At 37.4% G+C, this 24,862-nt stretch overlaps 1 protein-coding gene across 1 annotated transcript in view; it reads right to left on the bottom strand.

Moving 5' to 3' along the window:
- CNTNAP2 (contactin associated protein 2) overlaps window positions 1-24,862 on the bottom strand; it is a gene marked incomplete at both ends in the record, with an annotated part of 1,080,529 nt that overhangs the window by 327,006 nt on the left and 728,661 nt on the right. Inside the window, one exon of the mRNA XM_081243680.1 lies at window positions 18,335-18,454. Within this exon, the coding sequence (XP_081099806.1) occupies window positions 18,335-18,454 (120 nt within the window). The remainder of the gene's footprint in view (window positions 1-18,334; window positions 18,455-24,862) is intronic.

Genomic DNA, 24,862 nt, shown 5'->3' with positions numbered 1-24,862 from the left:
GTGAGAGAGTGGCATGGACTTATATATACTACCAAATGTAAAATAGCTAGCTAGTGGGAAGCAGCCGATAGCGCAGGGAGATCAGCTCGGTGCTTTGTGACCACCTAGAGGGGTGGGATAGGGAGGCTGGGAGGGAGACACAATAGGGAAGAGATATGGGGATATATATGTATGTATAGCTGATTCACTTTGTTATAAAGCAGAAACTAACACACCATTGTAAAGCAATTATATTCCAATAAAGATATTTTTAAAAATTATACTTTTTAAAAGAAAGTTCTCATGCTGAAGGCTTCCTTGAATTCAGGTAAGATATTAGATTTTGAAAATGCATGTATCATGCTAGCTACAATTCTTTGCATAAGGTCATGCAAGCTAATAATTTCCCAAAAAGAAATATTAAATTAGGTACAAGGGTTTAGTTAAGCTAGAATTTCCCAAAGAATGTGTACCACTGATACATTGAGAAATATCATATCTTATTATCTTAGTTGTATGTCTGCAATAACATAAGTAAGTTGATTTTAAAAAAATATTTATTAAATAATTAAATTGGTGGTCTGTGGGCTTTGTAAAACTTATGAAGATGGTATACAAATCCAAAGTTTGGGAAATGCTGACAAGATAATAAATGATTTATCTATCACAAATTGGTTGTAAACAGCACATTAATAACTTCATAACTTCTCATTTCAGTAATTCAGTGTCTGATAGCAATGACTTGGTTTCTGATATAATACTCTGTTGGATTATTTAAAATAATTTTATACATATTTATAATACTATAAGCTCCACACAAACAGATGTCATGTCTAACATGTTTGCTGTTGTGTCCCTAGTGCCTGCCACATAATATGTACTAAGATATATTAGTTAAGACAATAAACAAACAATTATATAAACTTAGGAAAACACATTAAAATTCTAAAAATTGTACCCAGAGGAAAACATAGAACAATAAACAGATATTTTTATAAGACTGGGAAATGACTCTCACTCTGTCTAATGATAGAACCCCATTATATCATACCTACCATTAAAGTTGTTGCTAATCAAATCATAGAGTTCATTAAATTAAAAAAATAGATAATGACTGGAATTAGGAAGAGATTTGGAACCATGTCAATTAAGGATCTACTAAATACTAAGGTAACTGGGAAGTCCAAGGGCCAATTTAAAGATTATGTTAAAGAGACTGATTTGTAAGAATATTTCAGAATTGATTTTTTCTGCATATTTACTAAAGATATTAGTATTCATAAATAACTTCAGCTATAGTTGATTTTAATTTAAAGGTCACAAGATAAGTGTTTTCCAAGCTTAGTAAAGGTAAAGAGTGGAAGAGTTACACTTGTGTTGGAAACAATAATTTTATGATATAAAGAAGTGATTTCTTTTGTAATTTTGTCAAAGGAAAGTTGAGATCTGTATGCTTATAAAATTTCCATGATTTTTATATTTTAGGAATAACTTATACACTAAATATTTTCCCACTATGACACAGGAAATTGATATCCCCTTTAAAGCAAGATTATTATCATGTAGTAACATCTTCAATAGATTTGCAGTCTATTAAAACACCATGATATAGGAATGCTGAAAAAGAAAGCCTTAACACATGGACCACTTTTGGACACTGTTTTCTTATTTTCTTTACTATGCTTACATGAAAGGAAGAGCAATCAATATGAATAAGACCATGTCTATAAGGCTGAAGACAAGTTGAACTGGCACCAAAAATTCATTTTAATGACACTGCAACAGAGTCAGATGCTCAATGGGGCCATAACGGTCCATCCAAATGTTTTCATAAGGTTTCTGCCCAGGGCTTGAAATGGGAGAAAGAAAATATCCCTGGCTTTAACAATAAATCTCCTTTAAATGCAACTTCTAATTTCCTTTTTATGTAGCAAAAAACTATTAACCAAAAATATCTGAACAAGATTGTAATTACTGACGACCAAAACTGTATCGTGCAGATAGGCAACATAATGATAAAATCCCAGCATCCACAGAAGTTTCTGAGCAAGCTGGGTTCTTACTCACCCTTAATTATACACAGACCCTCATAATGTGTGGCCACATGGAGGAAGTAGTCAAATGTTATATGGGAGTCAGAGTATTTTACTTTCAAATAGGAATGGAGATTAGGATTTCAAATATTAAAAATGAATACTGTAAAGGGGGATACTGAATCTTTCAGTAAGTAGAATCTAGAATTTTCAAAGGGAAGATAGAACTCGGAGAGAGTAGAGGTGGTGGAAATATGATCGATAATAGATTATTTTCTTCCCAGAGTAAATATTCTATTGCATAATGTGTTCCTTTATATTTTGTTTCCATATAATATTTAATTTGATTTTTTTCTCTGATCTCATCTTCCTCTAGTGTTTGTCTATGGAATGAGATAACTAGGAAGAAACAACCTGGTATGAAGTAGATGTTGAAGCAAGAGTAATTAGTAATAGAAACAGGGCTTGCCAGCTCTCAAACAAACAAAAACTTCACATGGGAAGGCCTTTAAAAATCACTTGGGCTATTGTTTTCTGTATACATAGGCAGAAATGACTTAGCATTTGAAAATGCTCTGTTTGAAAGTATCTTCTTCATATTTTGGTTCCTCTTGCTATTCTCTTTGAAATGGAAATACTACTGGGAGAGGTAACATATTACAGTAATATGTTAACGTCGTATCAGATCTCTTTTCTCCTATGCAAGGGAGAACTTTGGGAGAAGGCTGTGAAAATACAGACACCAGAAAGAAGAAAGGAACAAAACAAAATGTAAAGGAAAATGGTGTCCACATTGGCCTGGAACTGCAGTTACTAACCAGCAAGAGTGATCCAGGAGTATGATTAGCAGACACAGGAACATCACTGATGATAACTATTACCAGGACAAAATGCTGTGCTTTACAGCAATTAACCAACTTACTAACAATGTTAAAGTAACCATCTTTTGCAAATGTTTTCCAAATTTACAACTTATGTTGACAAACTTCCTTTCACAAATACTTGGTAGGCAACCTGGATAGTTATTCAATTCATACGTTTTGTGGTCTGTAGCTTACCTTTAAAATACATCCACAAGGACAGTCTGATATAATTACATGTGTATTAGTTATTTTTTATACCCAAGAGTTGGCACAGGATTGCTCTAAGCAAAAACACACAGTCTGTGGGTTGTTGGCTAGTATTTCAAGAAAAAACAAGCTTTCAGAAGTGGATACAAGTGTACACATTGCATTTATCACCACTCAAGACCTCATGCTTTGTTAATTAGCATAAATTAATTTAATTTTAGTTACAATTTGGAGGATGGGTTTTTATTGGTGAGATTACTGATGTTCACCTAAATCGGCTAAAATATTTAAAGATTCCCCCTGACTCTTGCAACAAAAGGATAAAGAAATATAGGGAGCCCTTTACCTTTTGCTTTTCATAGGTGATTTATGGCTAGGTTCTTTTTCATCCATTGAATTAGAGGATTCTGGTTGCCTGATCCCACTTATGAAGTAAACTCAATCCTGCTTCTAGAATGTTTTCATATTTGCTATAGGAGAAGCATCCACACAAGGAGTAGTTGGAAAAACTAAAGGGACAGAGAGCTTGGATTTTCAAATTTACAGAACAGGTTGTATAGGCAACTTTTGAGCCTATTGCTAATAAACATTTGCCTTCTAATTGTAGGTGAGGCAGACTTTTGTATCACACATGTTTCTTGTACAGTACTGAGACTGATGGAGAAGTTACTCAGACCTACTCATCTATCTCTAACTAATGGTGGCTACTTATATCTACTAAAAAGCCAGAGTGGCATAGGTCTGTTTGGAACAGTGCATTTATTAGTACCAACTATATACCAGACACTGCTGAATTTAGGAGCGAACAAGACAGACATCCTAACTCACAGCCTAGATTCTAGTTAATCAGAAATTAGGACTAGGGGAAGAAAAACTTTAAATAATAATAGTAATAATAATTTATATTATTTTAGTTATAAGAACCAAGGGTTTATAGAATGTTTCAATCTATTAAAAAGGAAAAAGTGTAAATTTATGCCACTAAAAGATATGGAAGCCTCTCATTCTCTAACTGCTGGTCTAATTCAAACCTCATTCTTTACCTAAACAGCTTTTTGTGAATTCTGTTATAGATGCACCCATGGATGATAAGAGGTTTAAACACTCATTAGCTGTTTGGAAATTTTTAAAACCTGTTTGTGTCTCAGTTCACATGTCTTCAAAATTGGAATACTAATTTTGTATTGTATTACAAATACAATACAAAGGGAGGAATAGATGGACTACTACTACAGATGAAAGCATCTGTAGTAGTTATGGTGAAGAATAGATGGAATACTACTACAGATGAAAGCAGCTATCACATTACCTTATAGAGAGTCACCAATAAACACTTTAAGAATGATGACATCCTTTAAACGAAAAGAGAAATATTAACTGATATGAAAATTTGAAAATTTTAATGAATTTAAAAAATACATGTTTTGAAAAACTATTGGTTCTATGGTATTAAACCAGGGGATTAAAAATGAATAAGAGACTTCCTGGTTAGGATGTTGAGTAAACACTGGCATCTAACTTCTCCCGCCTGAAAGTCCACTAAAGCTAGAATATATTTATGTACCCATGTACATTCATAAATATATATGATAAATATATAGACATATTCAAACCAGGACACTATTGAGAGTAAAAGGGAGAGCTGTTTATAATTATATGAGGGCAAAAGAAGTAAAATGGGACTATACTGGGCATACAGGACATATGGCCACTCTAACCAAGAGTGAAGTTCAAGGTCAACAAGACCCTCTTACTTTTTTTTTTTTTTGGTATTTTTTTCCCCACTGCATAGCAAGCAGAACTTCCCCAACCAGGGATCAAATTTGTGTCCCCTGCAGTGGAATTGCAGAGTCTTAACCACTGCACCACCAGGGAAATCCAAGACCCTCTCATTCTTAATAATAAACACATAGCTAGTAATTATTAGGAATCTGAGGGAAGCTGAGGAGATTAGAGGACAAACAAATGAGGAAAATAAACAGAATAAAGGAACTTAGAAACTGAGGGAAAGGAAAAAATGTTATTATCCTTGAGAGACAAGAAAAGATTTTGCATATATGAATTAATAATAGTATGCTATTAAAATGGAACTTTTGAAGATCAAAAGGGAGCTCTTTGATTTAAAACCAGGATGAAAAGTCATTCTAGGAGGAAGGAGAAAACAGAGAAATCAGAAGAGACAAAATCATGAATAGAAAAATAAAAAGAAATTTGAGGAGGAGCCAGTGTGAAAGTGAGCACCTACCAAACAGATGAAAACAGACCTATTCTAAGGCATGGTGTGAAATGTCAGAACATTGGGGAGTAAAAGAGTGTTCTTCTAATTTCTAGGGAGAAGGATCAAGAAACTATCAGAGAATGTGCTACGCCCAAATGAGGGAGTGAATTAAAATGAAGAAGACACGGGAAATAGGAAGCATGAGTTCCAACATAGGGGCAATGAGGAAATTGTAGGGTGAATAAACACTGGTGTGGTAAAGGGAGATTTCATGATGATGGGATGCCCCAGATATAGAGAGCAAGCAGTTTGGACTGGAGCAAGAGGAAACACTGGCAAAATGTCCACTATTATTTTACAGTCTTTTAAATACTGAGAACAGAATATGTCGGATTCTACTCTGTACTCACCACAACAGTGCGCTAATAAACTTCCTATTCTCACGTGCCTGTCCTGCTGCCTGGATCAGCTAGGGTATCAGGTAACCTCTCAAAAGCATGCTGCCTTGTCTTAGCCCTGAAACCTGGAGATACACCAGGTATCTGAGCTCAGAAGCAGAAGGGGCAAATATGGTTCCAGTGAAAAGAAAATAGAATATATGCACATAAATCAAAAAGGAAAAATAACAGTAATGATGATAATGATGAGGATCTAGCAAGTTCGTGAATAGTCTCATTTTTAATGCTGATTTTGTTCAAAAATATGAGTAGAAACAGGATATGAGATTAATGATTATGTGAGGGGAGGTCAGCCCTACTGACCTCCTCTGTACATAAATACAACAAAGAGATTTTTGAGAAATTCATCCACAGGTATACTTTTATTCAAAGTTATTTTCTCACTCGTCATAAATGAGACAAGTGCTGTTATATGGCGCTCACTTGCGTTGGGCATTGATGAGCTCTGCTTCTACTTTAAGTCTGTCCCAGAAATAGGACTCCAATATTTGCCAGTTTAGAAAACATGTCGTATTGGTACAGTTTATTATTTAACTTTCTTGGTTGCATCAATTAGACCAAGAGAAAAGATAAAAAGAAAGATTAGCTGCTATATGAGATACTCCTGCTAAAATTGCCAGGAATCTTCTGAAATGGAAATTGACTTACTCAGAAGGAATGAAAGGTGACCCAGCAAACTGAAAAACCTAGGGTTTGGAAAGATAGATGCTCAGGCATAGTGGCTTTAAGTTTAGCCAGAAGGGAGGAATTCCTAGTGAATAAGTGTGAGGTTGTTCTTGTACTTTGCGCTGACTTAACTGGATGTCCCAAGGTTTTGTTTGTTTTTTGTTTTTTTTTCCACCTGCCTGCTGCACAAGCTGATTTTTATGGACTAGACAAGAGTTTCAGCCCCCAAATGACAGAGGAAACCAAACAACAGTCCCTAACCATAGACAATGTGAAGCCATTCTCAGTTTTTGAGCAGGGAAATCGCACAACAGAGGCAGTGCTTTTTAAAGCACTAAAAGGGCAGTGTGTTTAAAATATTGTTTAGGCAGGTGTGTAAAAATGTTTGAAGGTGGGCGTATTTGCATCTGGGGTACCATTTTGGAGGCTCCATATGTGATGGAGCTGCCTGTTCTAGATCTAAGGCCATCTTGATTTTACTTGGGGTCTGCCTTCCCTTGCTTGGTTCTGTCTGCTGCATGGGCCTCACCAGACCTCTTACAGCTTTCCTCTCCCTTTCTTGATTTAAAGTTCGAAAACCACCTGAGAACTTTTTGTCATATTAACCTATCACTGTGACTGGCACACAATGAAGAGATTTAAAAGACAGCCTGGCAGGTAGAAGTCATCTGAGGAACAAGAGTGTGAATCTGAAAGGGAGTCTTGGGTGGTGGGTAATCAGTTACAGAGAAGAGCTCTCCTTTCAGGCTGTGTTTGATCAGCGAGCTGGTTCCTAGATTTTCAACTGGAGCTGTATGAACAGAATTGAATTCAAAGATTTATACTGATTGTGAGGAAGTGAAACAGCTGAGCGCGTGAAGTGGGAGTTGCTACGTGATTACAGAGGTTTGTAACAAAGACAGCTTGTGAGAAGTCGACCAAGAGGAGATGATGTGAAAGAAGACAGAGGAGAGCCAGTCTATGTGCGGGTTAATGACGGAGGAGGCAATAGGAGAAAGAAAGAGGAGGGCGAATGCCTTTGATGAGAAAACAGACAAATGAGTGGGGGGGGGAATGGAAGAAGCCCGTGTTTTGAGGTTTATGATTAGGAATGTGAACACATGAGAGAGAGAGAGTGTATGACACACAGGAACACAAAGGGGTAGAAGCATAGCGCTGCCTGGCCTGTGAATATTAATAAGCTCTCACAGAGAAGAGGAGAGCTGCATGTCCTCATTTCTATCTGGTTTCCTTGCAAAAAGAGAATGAGGTGCCACAATCATATTAAATATTACCAATGATACCTAATACAATTCCATTCAATCTGGTTACCTTCTCAAACCAGATTTTGCTAGGTTCAGTTTAAGATTTTACACTGAAAAAGTAACTAGATATTGGGAATAAAATTTAAATTATCCTTCAAGTCTGGCTCAAACCCTAAGGGATAATTAACCTAGGTACACAAGAAATACGCGTTATCCTATAAAAGCTCTCAGAAATTGGTATTCGAGAAAATGCCTATAGCTGAATTAAGGCCTAAAATTGATAACAATTGCTTAGTGGTTTATAAACTGATTTCATTTAAAATGTGTTCTCTGATAAAACACCCCCAAAGCATCAGGGGAACAATGAAGAAGTAAATAATTTATGGCAAAAGTGCTGTCCAAATCACAGATAATGAATTAGAGTTGTGTAAGGAAGTTTTGATGATAATGAAAACATATAAATAAGAGATGCTCATCTCAGAAATCATATTTAAAATAAGACTACAGAATCCCAAATGAGGAGTACCATTTGTATGCACACATATGGCCATTCGGATGAATAACACACACAAGGGCACTCACACACATATAGGCATGTATATGCACACATGTGCACACACACACTATGAACGCTGGCTCTGGATCACTCAAGCCTGTCTAAGAAGTCAATCTCCATAACCCACTACATGTGTAAGTTAGGACTTGATTTCTGTGAGCTTTACTTTCCTCACCCCAAAACTGGAATTAGAGTAATATTACATACCCCGTGGGGTTGTTGTGAATTATTAGATGAGTTAATGTGTGTGATCTGCTTAGAACAGTGCCTGGCATTTAGTTTGCCCTCAATACTATATATATAGCTACAAGCATAAAATAGAAAATCTTTATCACATTTCCTAACACGTTAGTAATTGTTATCTCTAGCTGGTAAGCAATTTTTATTTTTGCTTATCTATATTTTCAAAATTTCCTATTTTGAACAATATGTTAAAAACCGTAAGACAAATAATAAATAATAAAGCTTAATTTTTTACAAACGAAATGTGGCATTGTTACTCAAAAGGTAAGGCTATATGCAGCTGGAATTATGAGTAGTATACAGAGACACAGAGGTAGGTGTGGGAAGAAGAATAAAAAGTATTCCTCCAGTATTCCCGACCCCTAGTGTACACCCCCTGATCCCAATCCTTGAATGTGGGTGGGACAGGTATATACAATAGGATGTCACTCTGCGATTAGGTTGCTCTATACAGCAAAGGTGAAGAGATTTTGCAGGTGTCAGTAAGGTCCCCACTTGACTTGAGTTAATCTAACAGGTAGTTTTACTGGGTGGATATTAGGCATGACCTAATCAGGTGGGCTCTTGAGAGAGAGTCTAGAGGTCAGAGATCCTCCTACTGCCATACCATGAGAAGGACGCAGATCTGGGACCTTGGGAACATCCTCTAGGAGCTGAGGGCAAGCCACAGCCAACAGCCAACAAGAAAATGGGACCCTCACTATTAAAACCTCAAGGAATTGAATTCCATCGACAACCTGAATAAACATGGAAGAGGATCTCAAGCCTCAGATGAGATCACAGCCCTGCTGATCCCTCATTTCAGCTCGTGGGACCCTGAGCAGTTGACCCAGCTAACCTCTGCCAGAGTCCTGACCCATGGAAACTGTGAGATAATAAATTGGTGTTATTGAAAGCTGCTAAGAAAAGGAATATGACAGAGAAGGAACTGCTTTGCTTTGCTGGGGGGCTGGCGGGAGGTGATGGCAGCAGGAGTGGGGGGCAGGTTCATGATTCCATTAGAGCTCAAGCATCCACCCCAGCAGCCCATTTCCACCCCCCACCCCCCACTGTGCTACGGAAACTCCTGAGAGGCATAACGATAAATAAAATGATATTACTGAGTGCAAGTGCTTAAGAACTTGAGTAACAAGCTCTCTATAAATATTAGATTAAAAAGACATGAACAGCTTTTACTATTATAGAGAATAATAGAATTTGATCAGCTAAATCCCAGGGCTTTATAAAGCACAAATTATGTAAACAAGCTTGATGGCTTTTTGATAAAACTACAAAAGTAGTGCTAGGAAGAATGCAGGAGGTGTTCCTTATTTGGACTTTAAACTTCACACCGTATAGTACAGACGTTTACTTAAATTTTTAAAAATTAAATATGAATGCAAAGAGAGTTATAAAGATGAATTCGAGGATAGAATATTAAGGAAAACATTGTTTTTGATTTAGGGATAAGCAGTAATTTTCCAAGGATAATAGCTGGATTTAGCTTCATTTACTATTGTTATTATCACTGGGCAGAGAGAACTAAATGAAGCTTTAAATATAAAAGTTCAATGTTTCTAGAAGATGTTAGTAAGCATCTTAAGGAAACAGAAATAAACTGAAATGTGAGAAAAATGTACAAAGAGATCAATATTAGAAATATATGATAGTATATACTCATTAAAATTATATTTATGATACCAAATTTTCAGAGAGGTGATAAAAATTGAGAAGGAAGGTGAGGAGAACAATGACCACATTTTATAATGTGCCCTAAGATCTAAAAAAGGAAACCAGGCTTTGACTTGCACAGAATGATGAATTCTCCTACAAAAGATTCAGTGAATATATTCTCTCCTCAATGTCAACTGAGCACTTGAGACGCTGTCATTTAGGGCACCCCCTAATTTCCAAGTGATGAAGCACTGAACTGCAGATAGTCAAAAGGAGAATTGCATAGTAGAAGAACTGCTTTTTGATAAAAAATGAACAGTGCCCATTTATGTCAAACGTGGCCAAGAAATGAGTAAATTCAAGCTTGTTTGAGGCGAGAGGATTTTGCTTCTCAATTATTTGAATAGTGATATTTTTCTTTCATGTTCCAGGACAATAATAGAATTTTTTTTTTTTAAGAATAGAAGGCAGTGTAGAGATCAACTCATTCCAATTCCTTCTCTATTTATAAGGAAACAGAGACAGAGATTAATTGTGTTTAAAGTCTTCAGGGAATCTGTATAGTATCTGCCCACAGCACAGCTCCAACAGGCTGAGTTACAGACACTGAAGGCAACATAGAGTCCCACCTTTTTCTGATCTGTCCCTGCTCTTCCGTACTCCCTCACATGGGGCTACTCAAGGCAGAAACTTGGGAATCATTTTCAACTCCAATCACCAGCCACAGTCTGGTCAACTCAACTTTCTAAATATCCATCAAATCAATCCTCTCCTTTACCTGTCAGCCACCACCTTGAATCTCAACTTTAACTCCTGTATTACAACAGAGGCTTTCTGACTTGTTTCCCTATCTTATGTATGGGACTCCTTTGGAAAACCCTATTCCCAGCTGCCAAAGCCATGCTTTAAAAATACAGTATCATCAATTGCTTGCCAAGTTTTAACTGCTTTGCATCCCATATAAAGCATGTTACAAGTTGATTTATGCCACTCTACTGACACTGGGTTGTAGTGAAGGAAAGTACAGAGTTTATTGCAAGGCACCAAGAAAGGAGTATGGGCAGCTCATGTTCAAAATACCTGAACTTCTCGATGGCTTTCAGGTAACAGTTTTGAAAGGCAACATTACGGGTGTGAGTTGTAGGGTGCCTGATCAGCTCCTGCACAATTCTCTGATTGGTTGATGGTGAGGTAACAGGGTGATGTTTCAGGAATCTCAATGATCAACCTTTTGGTTCCAACCTGTCTGGGGTCTACATACTGGTGGTCAGCATGTAGCTAAGTTCTTCCATCTGGGGGGGGGCAGTTAGTTTCTGCAAAATAACTCAAGGATATGGCTCAGGATATTATCCGTAGCCCTTGAGGAAGAACTAAATGTTTTTGACTTTGTTTCATGGCTAAACTATTATTATTTTGTCTTGCTTGACTGTTTTCCTTTGTTTCTGCACTTTCTCATTTTCTCACTTCTCTGATTAAATTTGCTCTTTGGAACTCGGGGAAGGAATAGGAGGCTAAAGCTTTTTTTTACAAATAAGAGGTGGGGAGAGTCTGAACCCAGGAAGGCCCCACTGGGTCCTGCTCATTCATTATATACATTTGCATTGATTCAAAATCACTCTCCATCCTCCCAGTCTTTTTCTCATTCTTTACGACCCAAGCAGTCAATTCGACATCCATAAGGATGACCCATTTGTCCCTAAAATTTTCTTAGACACTTTTCTTCCACTTACTTATACATTCTCCTACATAGAGAATATTTCATCACTAGAAATCTGACCTATCTACTGATTTCCTAGGAGCTCATTTCACAGATGCCTTTTCCCAGTTTACATCATCCCCTAAGTGATATTATCATTTCTCATATATTCATATGCTAACAATTAGGACATTTATGTCTCTAACCCAAACATCCTTTTGGGGCTTGTCCAACTGCAAAATTTGCATCTCAATTGAGATGGCATATAGCACTTCATATTTAAATAGGTCAAAACTGAATTCTTGAAATTCCTCTAAATCTGTTCTTTCCTTAATTTCCCACATCTGCCATATGGCACTGTAATTCATCCAGTTATTTAATCCATATATTCAGGAGTTATTTTTGTTGTTGTTGTTGTTGTTAAATGTTTTGCTCTTTTTAATATTTATTTTTTTAAATTTATTTTATTATTTAGTTATTTATTTTTGGCTGTGTTGGGTCTTCACTGCTGCACGTGGGCTTTCTCTAGTTGCGGCGAGTGAGAGTTAACTCTTTCTTGCGTGCGTGGGCTTCTCATTGTGGTGGCTTCTCTTGTTGTGGAGCACAGGCTCTAGGCACGCAGGCTGCAGTAGTTGTGGCACGTGAGCTCAATAGATGTGGCTCGCAGGCTCTAGAGCTCATGCTCAGTAGTTGTGGCGCATGGGCTTAGTTGCTCCATGGCATGTGGGATGTTCATGGACCAGGGCTTGAACCTGTGTCCCCTGCATTGGCAGGCAGATTCTTAACCACTGTGCCACCAGGGAAGCCCCAGGTGTTATTCTTCACAACTGTCTTTAACCATCCTTCTCCCATCTGTCACCAATCCTGACAATGCTTCCTTCAAAATACATCTAAAATTCATCTCTTATTCATCACTTAAACTATCACCACTCTAGTCCAAAGGAGCTTCTTTTCTTCCCTGAACTTTTACAATAGCCTCAGAACTGGTCCCAGTGCTTTCAGTCTGTCACTCATGGTACTCCAAGGGGTAGTTTTAATTGAGACCCTCTCATTCTCCTGTTTAAAAACTTTCCATAGATTCCCACCCACTACATTGAAATATAATTGAAAAAGTAAAAAAACAGATTTTTTTCCTGCACCACCACCTGGCCCCTGCCCATCTCCCTACTTCATTTTGGGCCCCCCTATAGGCTCATTATGCTTCAGCCACTGGGGTTTCAGTTCCTTGGAAGGAAATGATCTCTTTCACTCTTTGGGGTATAATTTTTCAGGGCTCATTCCCCTTCCTCACCTTTTTGAGTGCCGCGTCTCCTTTCATATGCTAGATTTTGGCTAAAATGTTGCTTCCTAGGGAGGTTTTTTAAAAATCCTCTATCCAAAATAAACCATTCCTCACAATTCCATTATTTTTCTCTACAGAAAAATTACTTGTTTACTTTTTTAGTGCTTGTTTTTATTCTTGGTTGTGAATACCATGAAGGCACTTATTATATCCATTTGTTCTCACATGGCACAGTTCCTGGCACACAGTGAATATAGAAATGAAAAAACCTAGAAAAAGGATCCTAGAGGGATGCTTAAATATTCTGTTCTTTTTTCTTTTCACAAAGTCTATGAAGAAATTCACATTTTGGATTTTTTTTGTGTGTGTGTGTGTGTGTGTACATTACATTTTTAATTAAAATTTTTCTTTTAGATAATGTAAATTTTACATGCAGTTTAAGAAATAATACAGAGACCACCTCACGCTGGTCAGAATGGCCATCATTGAAAAATCTATAAATAACAAATGCTGCAGAGGGTGTGGAGAATAGGGTACCCTCCTACATTGTTGGTGGGAATGTAAATTGGCGCAGCCACTATCGAGAACAGAATGGAGGTTCCTCAAAAAACTAAAAATGGAATTGTCACATGATCCAGCAATCGCATTCTTGGGCATATATCCAGAGAAAAACATGGTTCGAAAGGATACGTGCATCCCAATGTTCACTGCAGCATTGTTTACACTAGCCAAGACATGGAAGCAACCTAAATGTCCATCGATAGATGAACAGATAAAGAAGATGTGGTACATATATACAATGGAATATTACTCAGTCATTAAAAAGAATGAAATAATGCCATTTGCAACAACATGGATGGACCTGGAGATGGTCATCCTAAGTAAGTCAGACAGAGAAACAAATACCATATGATATCACTTATATGCATAATTTAAAAAAATGATACAAACGAACTTATTTACAAAACAGAAACAGACTCACAGACTTAGAGAACGAACTTATGGCTACCAGGGTGGAAGGGTAGGGGGAGGAATAGATTGGGAGTTTGGGATTGACAGGTACACATTGCTGTATTTAAAATAGATAACCAACAAGGACCTACTGTACAGCACAGGGAACACTACTCAATATTCTGTAATAACCCAAATGGGAAAAGAATTTGAAAAAGAATAGATATCAATACAAGTATATGTATAACTGAGTCACTTTGCTGTACACCTGAAACTAACACAACGTTGTCAATCAACTACACCCCAATATAAAATAAAAATTAAAAATAAAAGAGGAAAGGTTTTGATCGATAAAAGAGTTTACAATGGTCATTTGGTGGTGAAGGGTATATTGAAGATGAGGAAGAGCTTCATGGAGGAGTTTAGGATTCAAGAAAACTCTTGAGAGATAAGTATTTTATAGAGAGTTTCAGGAGAGAATATTGTACATAGGGAGACTGTCATGAAATTTAGTGTAAAACAAGCCAAACGGAATTTAGGGAATGATGGAAACTCTACTCTGATTGGAGCATGGGATGGCCATAAGGAAGCAGGGTAGAAAAAAGACAGTGCTAGAAAGTTTGTATTAAATGTGAAGGGAGGTGAATGCTAAGTTGAGGCCCATTCCCATTATTCAGTAGTTGGGATGGAGCGCAGTGGTCATATGATCACGGTGGTGTGTTAGGAGCATTCATCTAGCAGCCTGCTGACAGGTGGCATGGAGGCGGGGGCAGTAGGAAAATATTGGAGTTGAAGGGACTGCTGGAGGAGGTCATGGAGAGAATGTGACTGCCAGCTGACCCTTAAGCAGAACCCTGGCAACCGGAGGCTCCTCACCCCTCCCCTGTCCTTGGAATGTACGTCCCACCTACTATTCCCAGGCTAGCAGCCCTTGCAGGGAGTAAATCCTTGCGAGAGGTAGGTGTTGAGACCATCTGGACTGAATATGTCACTGAATCTGTTAAGGCCTCGATATAAACTTTTAAGATCCTGTGGGTTCGGTGCAGAAATCTACTCCTATTGTGTCGCCCAAGACAAGCCTTGTAAGTAAGTTCCCTTGCTTATTAAACCTTCACCTACCAATCTAGAGGGTCTGCCTCCTTCTCAGTCTCTCCTTGCCTTCCACGTATGGGGTCCAGTTTCAGATTTCACTTGGGGAACTCCCAAGGTTGTAAACCAACAGGGGCCAGTTGGGACATTACTAGAATAACCTAAACCCAACAACTGAGGGTCTGAATCAGGATGGTGGTTTGAGGAATGGAAAGAATAATGATTTGCAAGAGGCACTGGGAAGGAGAAATTGAGATTTAACAGTATCTGAGGTGCCAAGAGATATATGCTGACCGTTTGGACTGAATCCAACAGTAAAGTACTCTAGCAGGGACAAACTTCAAGTCTTCCCTGTGATTCAACGGAAAAGGAAATAAGGATAAGATGAGGAACAACTTACTTATTTGATCATGTTAAACAAACATAAAACTTGGAGATATTAGTGAACAGTGATGCTGTAATGATTATTTGGAGGAAGTTCTTTTCTAAAAGTCAGAGGAGACCACCTTCTTCTTGCCAGGCCCTAAAGTAATTAACTGTGCTTTCATTTTGTTTTATTTTTTAATTAGTAAGTGAATTTAAAGTTTAGTATTCCAAAGAATAATTATAAATCAGAAGTGATTTCCAACAGAGTGATTTTTCATTTCTACCCAAATTTACATCAGATATTACCTGCCAGTAAAGTTTCTCCAGTATCGAGAAATCAAAATCAAGACTCATATTTTCACTATGTCTGTACAAGTGAAAAACTCTCCCTCATCTTAGTAAGAAGAAGGAAAAAGAGATTGATCACTGCCAAGACACTGCTTCTTCCCCAGAGAAGATATCTTGCTCCCATTTTAAAAATATGTGATGTATTCAACAGTGATAAACACTCAGTTACATCTGGGTCACTAAGAAGTGGGACAGCTCTATTCTTTAATACAAGTGTTGTGAATTCAGGTGCATATACAATTTCTCATGACCACAGAAGTGGTATCTCAAGATTCACAGACTATCTCATGCTGTCACTCCCTCCTCTTCTTCAACATGTATTTCTTGGAAAAGCAACAACCCAAGCCAAGCTCTACGGTGCCATGTTTTCCTAATGGGTCAAGTTCATGTTCTTTCCAGATGAAGGAAGGGTTAATGGGTTGCAAAAGGCCAAAGAGTACCTGATGGTCTTCAAGGGTCCCTGAAACACTGGTGTTCATAACTACCTTGACAATAGAGAAAAAATCTTCTAACTGCAGAAGTCATGCTGTTCTTTTCACCACTTAGACTGAATCTAGAGTATTAGGTCAAACTATAGTCATACTCTTTAAAGGAGGTATTGATGAAGAGGAGATCTGTGTTTCCACATAAGGCCTTCAATTCACAGAAAAGTGATCTCTCCCCCCTCCCCAAAAAAGGAAAAAATCCTCTTCCATTTTGTGTGTTCTTCATATGAGGATCATATACATTACGGTTTTGTTTAGTTTTCTAGTTCTTTTCTGAAAAGGCATATAGGAAAGTAACTAAAGTAACTTCTTAATTGTCCAAGCCCATTCAGGATGCCCTGATTTCCCTTAAGGTTAATAGTTGACAATAGTTTTGAGAAATCAACATCAGGAGTCTTTCGGATTAAGTCTAGTTCTCATGGATTCTACTTTAGTTGAAGTAAGATTACAATGAAGGTAAAGAAGAAAGTACCTGAGTGCACTGACAAGTCCAACAATCAATGAACTCTTAGGTCAAGCTTTCTGGTAAGTGAATTATGTCTCTGGGGCACGCTTAGAGTCTTGACATGGGGGGAAATTTGGGGACAGTAGCTCTCACTTTACCATTTTCTCTATCCACCTTCCACACTATACCCACGTCCTCATCATTCTCCCTTCTGTTCTGTGCCATGTGTGTCTTCCTGATGTTGCTGAGTTCTCCACAGGGGTCTGCTTGTCTACAGCACTGTTTAGGGCTCTTAGTTCTAGGCGCACAATCCTATTTGCACTTCACACCTACTGAGTCAGTCTCCTGAGATGGAGCCAACAGGTTTGTATAGGAAGACAAAACTCCATGTTTCTGAAGAATAGCTGGATTTAAGAACCATTGGCCTAAAACATATTGGAATTTGAATTTTGCCTGAATAATATAAGCGCGTTATTTAACTCTCTAACTTCTTTAAAAAATAATTATACCTTACTCCTGGCAACCTTTTCTGAAAGTTTATTATGTGTCAGACAATATGCTAAGAACCATATGTAGATTATCTTATTTCATTCACACAATAATGCTATGAGGTAGATATTATTATTAATCAATTTCAAAGAAAAACATACCGAGGCTTATTGAAGTTAATAAGTTGCTCAAGGTTATATATCTGGTGATTAACAGAGCCAGAATATAAACCCAGGTTATCTGAATAAAGCAGTTATTGTGGTACCCGATACATGGTTAACCATCCATGAAGCAATCATCATCAGTAGCATCATATAATCATTATCCTTATCATCGTATGCCTCAGGAGTTCATATCACATGCTGATCCTCTCCTGGAGCTAGTAAACAGGGCTCGCCCCACACACTTCTCCAGATTTTTGGAGGGCAAGATGCTACCAAGTGTCTGATGGAAGATGTGCTCTTATCTTACGGATCTGTACATCTTACATATGACTGTGGGAACCCACAATCCCATTTCATAGCCCTGAAATTTAATATGGAAGTGAAGAAAAACTAGGCTCTCTTCCCCAGAAAAATTACATGAAAGTGGCAGGTAAGTTTTGCTAGTGCCAGAATGGGCTTGCAGTACCCAGAACGGCTCCTTGCATAACCATGGCAAGCAGAGGAAGGTTTGGCGTGACCTCTGAGCTTCCTTTCATGTGGGCAGTGTGGATGGTTTGAGAGGTGATACTAACCTTCCCCAGTCTAGGTTCTTGTGGAGGATGCTTCATGGGCTAGTTCTTTCTGTGGACTTCAACCTTGCAGTTTTACTTTCTAGTTTTTCCTCTACATGCTGATTTTTTAAAACACTAATTAGTAACCGTTCAAATCAGAAGGTAGACTTTTTTTGAAAACCTAGCATTGAAATACATTTCACCATTTAGCCTAACAAAGCCAGCAATATTTAGCTTATTACACATTATGATAAGAATACAGCACAGAAGAAACAAACTTTAGTGGTGCTAATTATTCTCAACATACAGAAAAGCAATCTTCATGAAACATAAATATGGCATAGTTACCTGTCATGTTGCAGTAAACTTTCAGAGGCCCCAGAGGTCCACTGCCATCAGGATCTATCCAGTAGTAATTTGACGTCTGGCCTAGGTGTTTGTAGGCTTCACAGGAAGGCTCATAGATGGCTGGAACGAAACATCCTACATGAGCACAGCACCCAAAAAATGTCTCTCCAAATAAATGCCCCAGTAACAGATCAAATGCTATCAAACCACTGTTTAGGAGAGTATCCTCTTGTTAGAAAGAGCACGCTTTTCTCTACATTTAAACTCATAATCTGATTTTTAGTCTATAAGCATTGGTTCTGACCTAACAAACAAAGATAGTAAGTTCCTGCTATGGCTTTAGTTGGGGAAAGGTCTAAAACAATCAATAAATTGTTAAACAAATATAATGTTTGTTTCACAGGTGCTCATGATCATTGAAAACTAATTTATACTTATTTATAGATATCATCTCCTTACTGTAAGGGACTTTACTGAAAGGCCATGAATATTGGCTGTACTGTTGGGCTATCAGCTAAGAGATCAGAGAAAATCAGAGAAAATCTCTCTCTCTCTCTCTTTCTCTCTCTCTCTCTCTCTCTTTCTCTCTCTCTCTCTCTCTCACACACACACAGGGGCACTTTTTTTTTGCATATTTAGTATAAATCTCCCACAAATACCACGTGATTTCTAATCTTCCTTTATTTCAGGAAAATGGAAAGATATGTCTCTGTTTCATTTTATTTGTTACAGGTGTGCTTTAATTACATCAAATCTAGTTTTTGTAGAAAACTGACATTTATGTAATTTGATTGTAGGTTCTTTTTCATCATTTTCCTTTTTGTTCCCATTCTCCTAACACATTTTCTTTTCTCACAGAGACTGCACCTGTCTTCAGAAGTGCAAAATGGACATTTACATATCTCCTTTATAGCTGGAACTTCTAAAACACTATTGTGAAAACTTTTTTTTAATAGCTCTACATTGACATATACGATGAATTTGACAGACCTCTTTACAAAACTAAGGACTATTTCTGGTAAAAATCTATCTATCTGATAAGCAGAGTCTTTTGGTAAAGTGCCCTTGAATTCAATACTCCTAGCATCTGTCCTTAGCTAAGCTATGAAGTAGGAGGTCTGATTCTGGGACCTCCCTTTTCTACTTTCCTCTCCCATGTTCTCTGTGCTTCCCTTTGGCTTTCCATGGTTTCCTCTTCCCAAGGATGCTAGACTTTAAATTCTATTTCATTTCAACAAAGACAACACAGGAGACTAAAACAGTTCATAAACTCTTTGATTTACTCAAGGCTTGCTTCTCACTTCCTTCCTTCCTTCCTTCCTTCTGCAAATAGTTATTGAGCCCATATGATGTGCTGAGCAGTAGGTTAGGCAACACAAGCACAGCTGTGAACAACACAGATTGGCGACCTTTGGAGTAGGGACTGTTCACTCAGTACTCGTGCATTGCTCATGCAAGAAGTGCTGTCAGGAGAGGATGTGGCTAGAAAGTTAAGCACAGCCCATACACCGTTTGTCTGAGTGTAATTATTAATATGCCACTTTCAATCTCCCAGTTGTCTTATTTGGATAATAAACTATGGTCGCTCTAATTCTGAATGCCATACCAAATGAAATAATGCAATAAAAGACTGAAGAAATATTTTTAAACTTTCAGCAGAAAGATGCCATAATTTGACGTAGGTTTTAGAAAGAAAGTTCCTTGTAGCAAATCAATAGCTCTTAGAGAAGTGAGTAATGAGAGCATGTTGGTTATAACTGCTACAGCAACAGGCCTATAGGCCTATTGAAAGATGGCCAGAGGTATAGAAGATTATGAGAAAGGATAAAGCAAACAAGGCAGGATAAAGTAGATGGGATTTAAGATCAACAGAACATGGAGACTAGGTGGGTGGATGTAGTTAGGAAGCAACAAAGATGACTTAAACTCAGTCTCTGAAAAAAACCAACTGCCTTATTAATTTTTGACAATCCTTCTTCAGATTATTACAATTTTTGTGTACAGTTCAAAATCACCCAGAACGTCAGGTTCAAATTCTTAGGTTTTCCAATTGTCCCTTCAGCCAGTCTACCATTAAAAACTTTCACCTTTGTTTTGTAATATTTAATAATCATTCTCTTTCCCCACTGCCAGCACCCCAGTCATTTTCCTTATCATCTGGTATCTGATTTACAACAATCAACCTATTAATTGATTGTTCTATCCAAATATCTCTTCACTTCCCACCCAATTATGCTTTTTTATGCAATATCCCAAAACATTACTTTCATTATGTTTAAAAAATGTGTAGTGGCTCTTCAGCATCTCTGATTGTATATCCCAGATCACCATCTAAGCATGCAAGACCTTCCATAGTCCTTACAGATCTCTTTTGGTTTTAGCAACTCGCCAGTATCAACCTTGCTCTCTGCTCAGGTGAATCTGACACAGAAACTTGTTTAACTCATGCTCACCCTTTCTGGGGTTGCCTCCTCTACTTGTGGTTTTCTACAGGCCTCTTTCTCAATCCGTAAAACTTCTCAGTCAGAGCTAACTATGAAGGCAGAAGTGGTAAGAAACAGGGTTCCTGTCAAACAGATCTGAGTTTAAATTCTGACTCCACGAAGTACGATTTATATAACATTGACAAAGATACCTAATCTCATTCAGCCTTATCTGGGGAATAGGTATCACAGGTGTAGTAGTTAATAGGTGGACTGTTTATCGTTAATATAATTATTATTATTTAGGCACCACTGACATTCCTCCTTTCTTAAGGAGACCTTCCCTAATAAATACGTCCATCTTTCTGTATAGTCCAGGGCATACATTGCTCATCTCACATACTGTAATACTAGTCAATTTAGGACTTGATTGACCGCTGTTAATTAAACCATATAGGAAATTTTTATTTCCTAACAAGATTGTGAATTGTCGTGAGGGCAGGGTGTAGAAAATGTATTTTTCTTTTCTACTCTATATTGATCTAACATGGTAGATGTTTAAGAAAAGCTGTCAGAATGAAACTTAAAATGTGCCTACCCTTCATCCTGTTCTGATTTTGATAAATGATTAGTTGGCTCACTAGGAGAAGTATATGCGAATGAAAGCACAATTGGATGATAGTAAGTATAGGTAACTACTGCATTTCTAAGTAAGCATATAAGCATTTTAAAGAGGTCTTTGGACTTTAACCCAAGTAATTAAGAGTAGAGTTGAAAGCACGTGGATAAGGGAAATCTGGGTAAGCAAGAAGCTCTTTCTTTTTCTTCAAAGTGTGACAACTATTCTGCTTGTCTTTAACCTATAACAGGTTTATTAGCTGCTTCTGCCTCATCAACACAAATGGAAAACCAAAACTTTAGTCCAAACTTTATCATGTGTGAAAAATCACCTGGAGAGCTTGTTAAGACAGGGATTCCTGGGTCTCACCCGGAAGATTCTGACTCAGTAGAGAATTTGCAGTTCTAACAAGCTCCCAAGTGATGCTGATGCTGCTGGTCCTGACCACATGTTAGAAGCATGGCTCTAGTCTTGAAAAAAAAAAGGTAACTCAAGAAAGGTGGACTAATTCTTTATTTATATTTTAGTATAAATAGGAAAAGTAGGTCACTGAAAGGCAATACAGTACAACTGTAAACATTGGGTTGGCCAAAAATTTTGTTCTGTTTTAAGTAAAAATAAAAGACACATTTTTCATTTTCACGAAGAACTTTATGGAAAAGCACATTGACTAACCAAATGAACTTTTTGGCCAATCCAATAACATAAGGCTAGAATGCCACCTCACTTCACTCAGAATAATAAAAATGGAATGAGATACAAAACTCTAAATAAAAATACATGTTGAAAGAAATATACTTGGATGAATGCACAGAAAAATATTTGGAAAGGAATACACTCAAACAGTAACTGTGGTTATCTTTGAGTAGTAAGATTAAGGATGATTTAAAACTTCATACTTCTCTGTGTTTTCCACATTACTTTATAACATGCATAAGTTATGTTATCATTAAAAGTACACTTGCAAAATACATGTCTGGAGTAAAGGCACTGAGGTAAAATGGCAAGAACAGCTGTACATAGTAAAATTGCATTAGTTTTATAACTGAATTAGGAATTAAGAGATTTTTGTTCAAATCTCCTTTCTGTCATTTACTACCTGGAAACTCCCCTTAACTTTCAGTTTTCTCAACTGTAAAATGAAGACAATAATACCTCTTCCACCAAGTTATTGTGAAGATTAAATGAAATCACACACTTTGTAAACTAAAAAGCATTAAGCGTATGGAAATTTTAATGCACAGAAGGAGCTAACCGAAGTATTTAGCCTGCATGCCTCAGCCAGTTAACTCTGTACCCAGCGGAGTCCTAGCTGGGCTGCACAATTTGTGCATATCAAGCCCCAGGGAGTTGACAGGGCAGAAGGGGCTAAGCCAGCAGCCACTGAAGAAAGAGAAGGATCTGTGCCATTGTCAATAATCGAGCTTTTCTAGTAGACTACTGGAGAACAGAAAGGCAATTGGGCTGATGGCAAAATAAATAGACTCATCAAGTCCATTGATTTACTGGAAAAGTAATTTTTCTCTGTTGCAACTCCTAGCCCCAAATAAAAGGTCTTATATTATTCCACATATTCTTAAATAAATCTCAGATATTCAAAAATATTATGAATGAACACATCAGACTGAATTTCATAGCATGTAAAAATCCAGAAAGTGACAAATCCTAAGTATCTTATTAATTTTCATTAAATATTGAATATTGTCTGTGTGACATCATATTGGGTACAATGGAAAATGACAAAGTACTATTGTATTAGTTTCACCGGGCTGCTGTAACAAATAACCAAATACTTAGCAGGTTGAAACAAATGTATTATCTCACAGTTCTAGAGGTCAGATGTTCAAAGTGGGTTTCACTGAGCTAAATTCAAAGTGTGGGTAGGGGTGTGCTCCTTCTGAAAATTCTAGGGGGGAAATCCACTTTCTTGCCTTTTCCAGCTTCCAGAATCCACCTGTATTCCTTGGCTCATTTTCCTATTTCTTCATCTTCGAAGCCAGATGTGGCTGGTGGAGTCTCTCTCACACTCCGCTCTGATTCTCTGCTTGCCTTGTCACCTCTCTGTATTTTAAGGAGCTCTGACTGCATCAAGCTCACCCAGATAATCTGGGATAGTCTCTTCACAAGAAGGTCCTTAACTTAACCATAGTCTCTTTTGCCATATAAACCAATATATTCACAGGCTCCATGGCTTAGGATATAGACACGTTTGGTGGGGAGAGGATTATTCTGCTTATCGCAACTATATATAAATAATATGATTGCTCTATTTAAAGAACAAATATTATTAAGCACCTAATGTACTCCCAGTGTTGTTGATTAATGAAAGATGCCAACTCATTGGCAGAGAGAAAAGCAAAGGGTTTAAAAGCAAAGATGTGAAACAGGCCTAATGTGCTGGGAAATAAAGCATCACTTAAGGAATATTTAGGGTAAGAACAGAGTATAAAGAAGGAGCTACCCCCAAGGAAAAGGATAACTCTCAATACTTTGAATTGTCACAGAAAAACAGAATGGAAATCAGCTAGGGGAAGTGGTAATACATTTAGTGAGCAGATTTGGGTGACTTTTTAAATATTTCAGGGTGGTGGTACTTGTAGAAACCAGATTATAAGAAAAGGAACTAGCTGGTGGAATGGGGTGGATGTTGACCACACTATTGTAGGAGTTTGAACAGTGAAAGGAAAAAATAGAAAAAAAATGATAGAGATTGCTAAGTACAAGTGAGGGAATTTTTGTTAGGATATGTGAGACAGTTATCTTTATTGTTTTTAATGGGGTAATTTCTGATTATAAAAGGAATTTATAGGGGAATTCCCTAGTGGTCCAGTGGTTAAGACTCTGCGCGTCCAATGCAGGGGGTGCGCGTTCAATCCCTGGTTGGGGAACTAAGATCCCACATATCTCATGGTCAAAAAAAGAAAAAAAAAAAGCATCTATACTCCTTGTATTAATTCTGAAAAAGTAACCAAAAAAAAAAAAAAAAAAGAAGAAGAAGAAAAAAAAGAACCTCCGGTTTCCCTAGCTCCAGAAGTAAATTTGGGGAGTTTGCATTTCATTCTTTTGGAATGCGAGGCCCCTCTCCTCTTTTCTAGACCTCCTTCAAGGGTATGAGAAGTTAATGTAAATAGTCAGAATCCAGGATACCTAATAGCCAGGTTTTATTAGCTGTTATCAGGGACTTGTTACTCCCCTCACTGTCTGCCACCAGGAAATAAGCTGTAAATCTGACGGTCAATTTTTAGAGTCTTGAGAACGTAATAACAACTTTGTCCGTTAATGCATCTTTACCAGCACTGGTTAGACGGATTTAAAACAAAATAAAAAGAAAAAAATAGTTTCTTACTTGGCCAAAAAAAAGCTTTTATTATTGTTTGATTTGTATTTTTTGATTGGAAAATTTATTTTCACATATACATTGGAGAGTTTTTAAAACTGTTTTGTGAGGTATGTAGTTATGCCTTTTGCCCATTTATTTATTGTCAG

This window comes from Mesoplodon bidens (genome assembly GCF_964165515.1).
Source record: "Mesoplodon bidens genome assembly, chromosome: 9".
In the NCBI taxonomy this organism is placed as follows: domain Eukaryota; kingdom Metazoa; phylum Chordata; class Mammalia; order Artiodactyla; family Ziphiidae; genus Mesoplodon; species Mesoplodon bidens.
The sequence above is the reverse complement of the archived record's forward strand: the minus strand, read 5'-3'. Positions and strand labels throughout refer to the sequence as shown.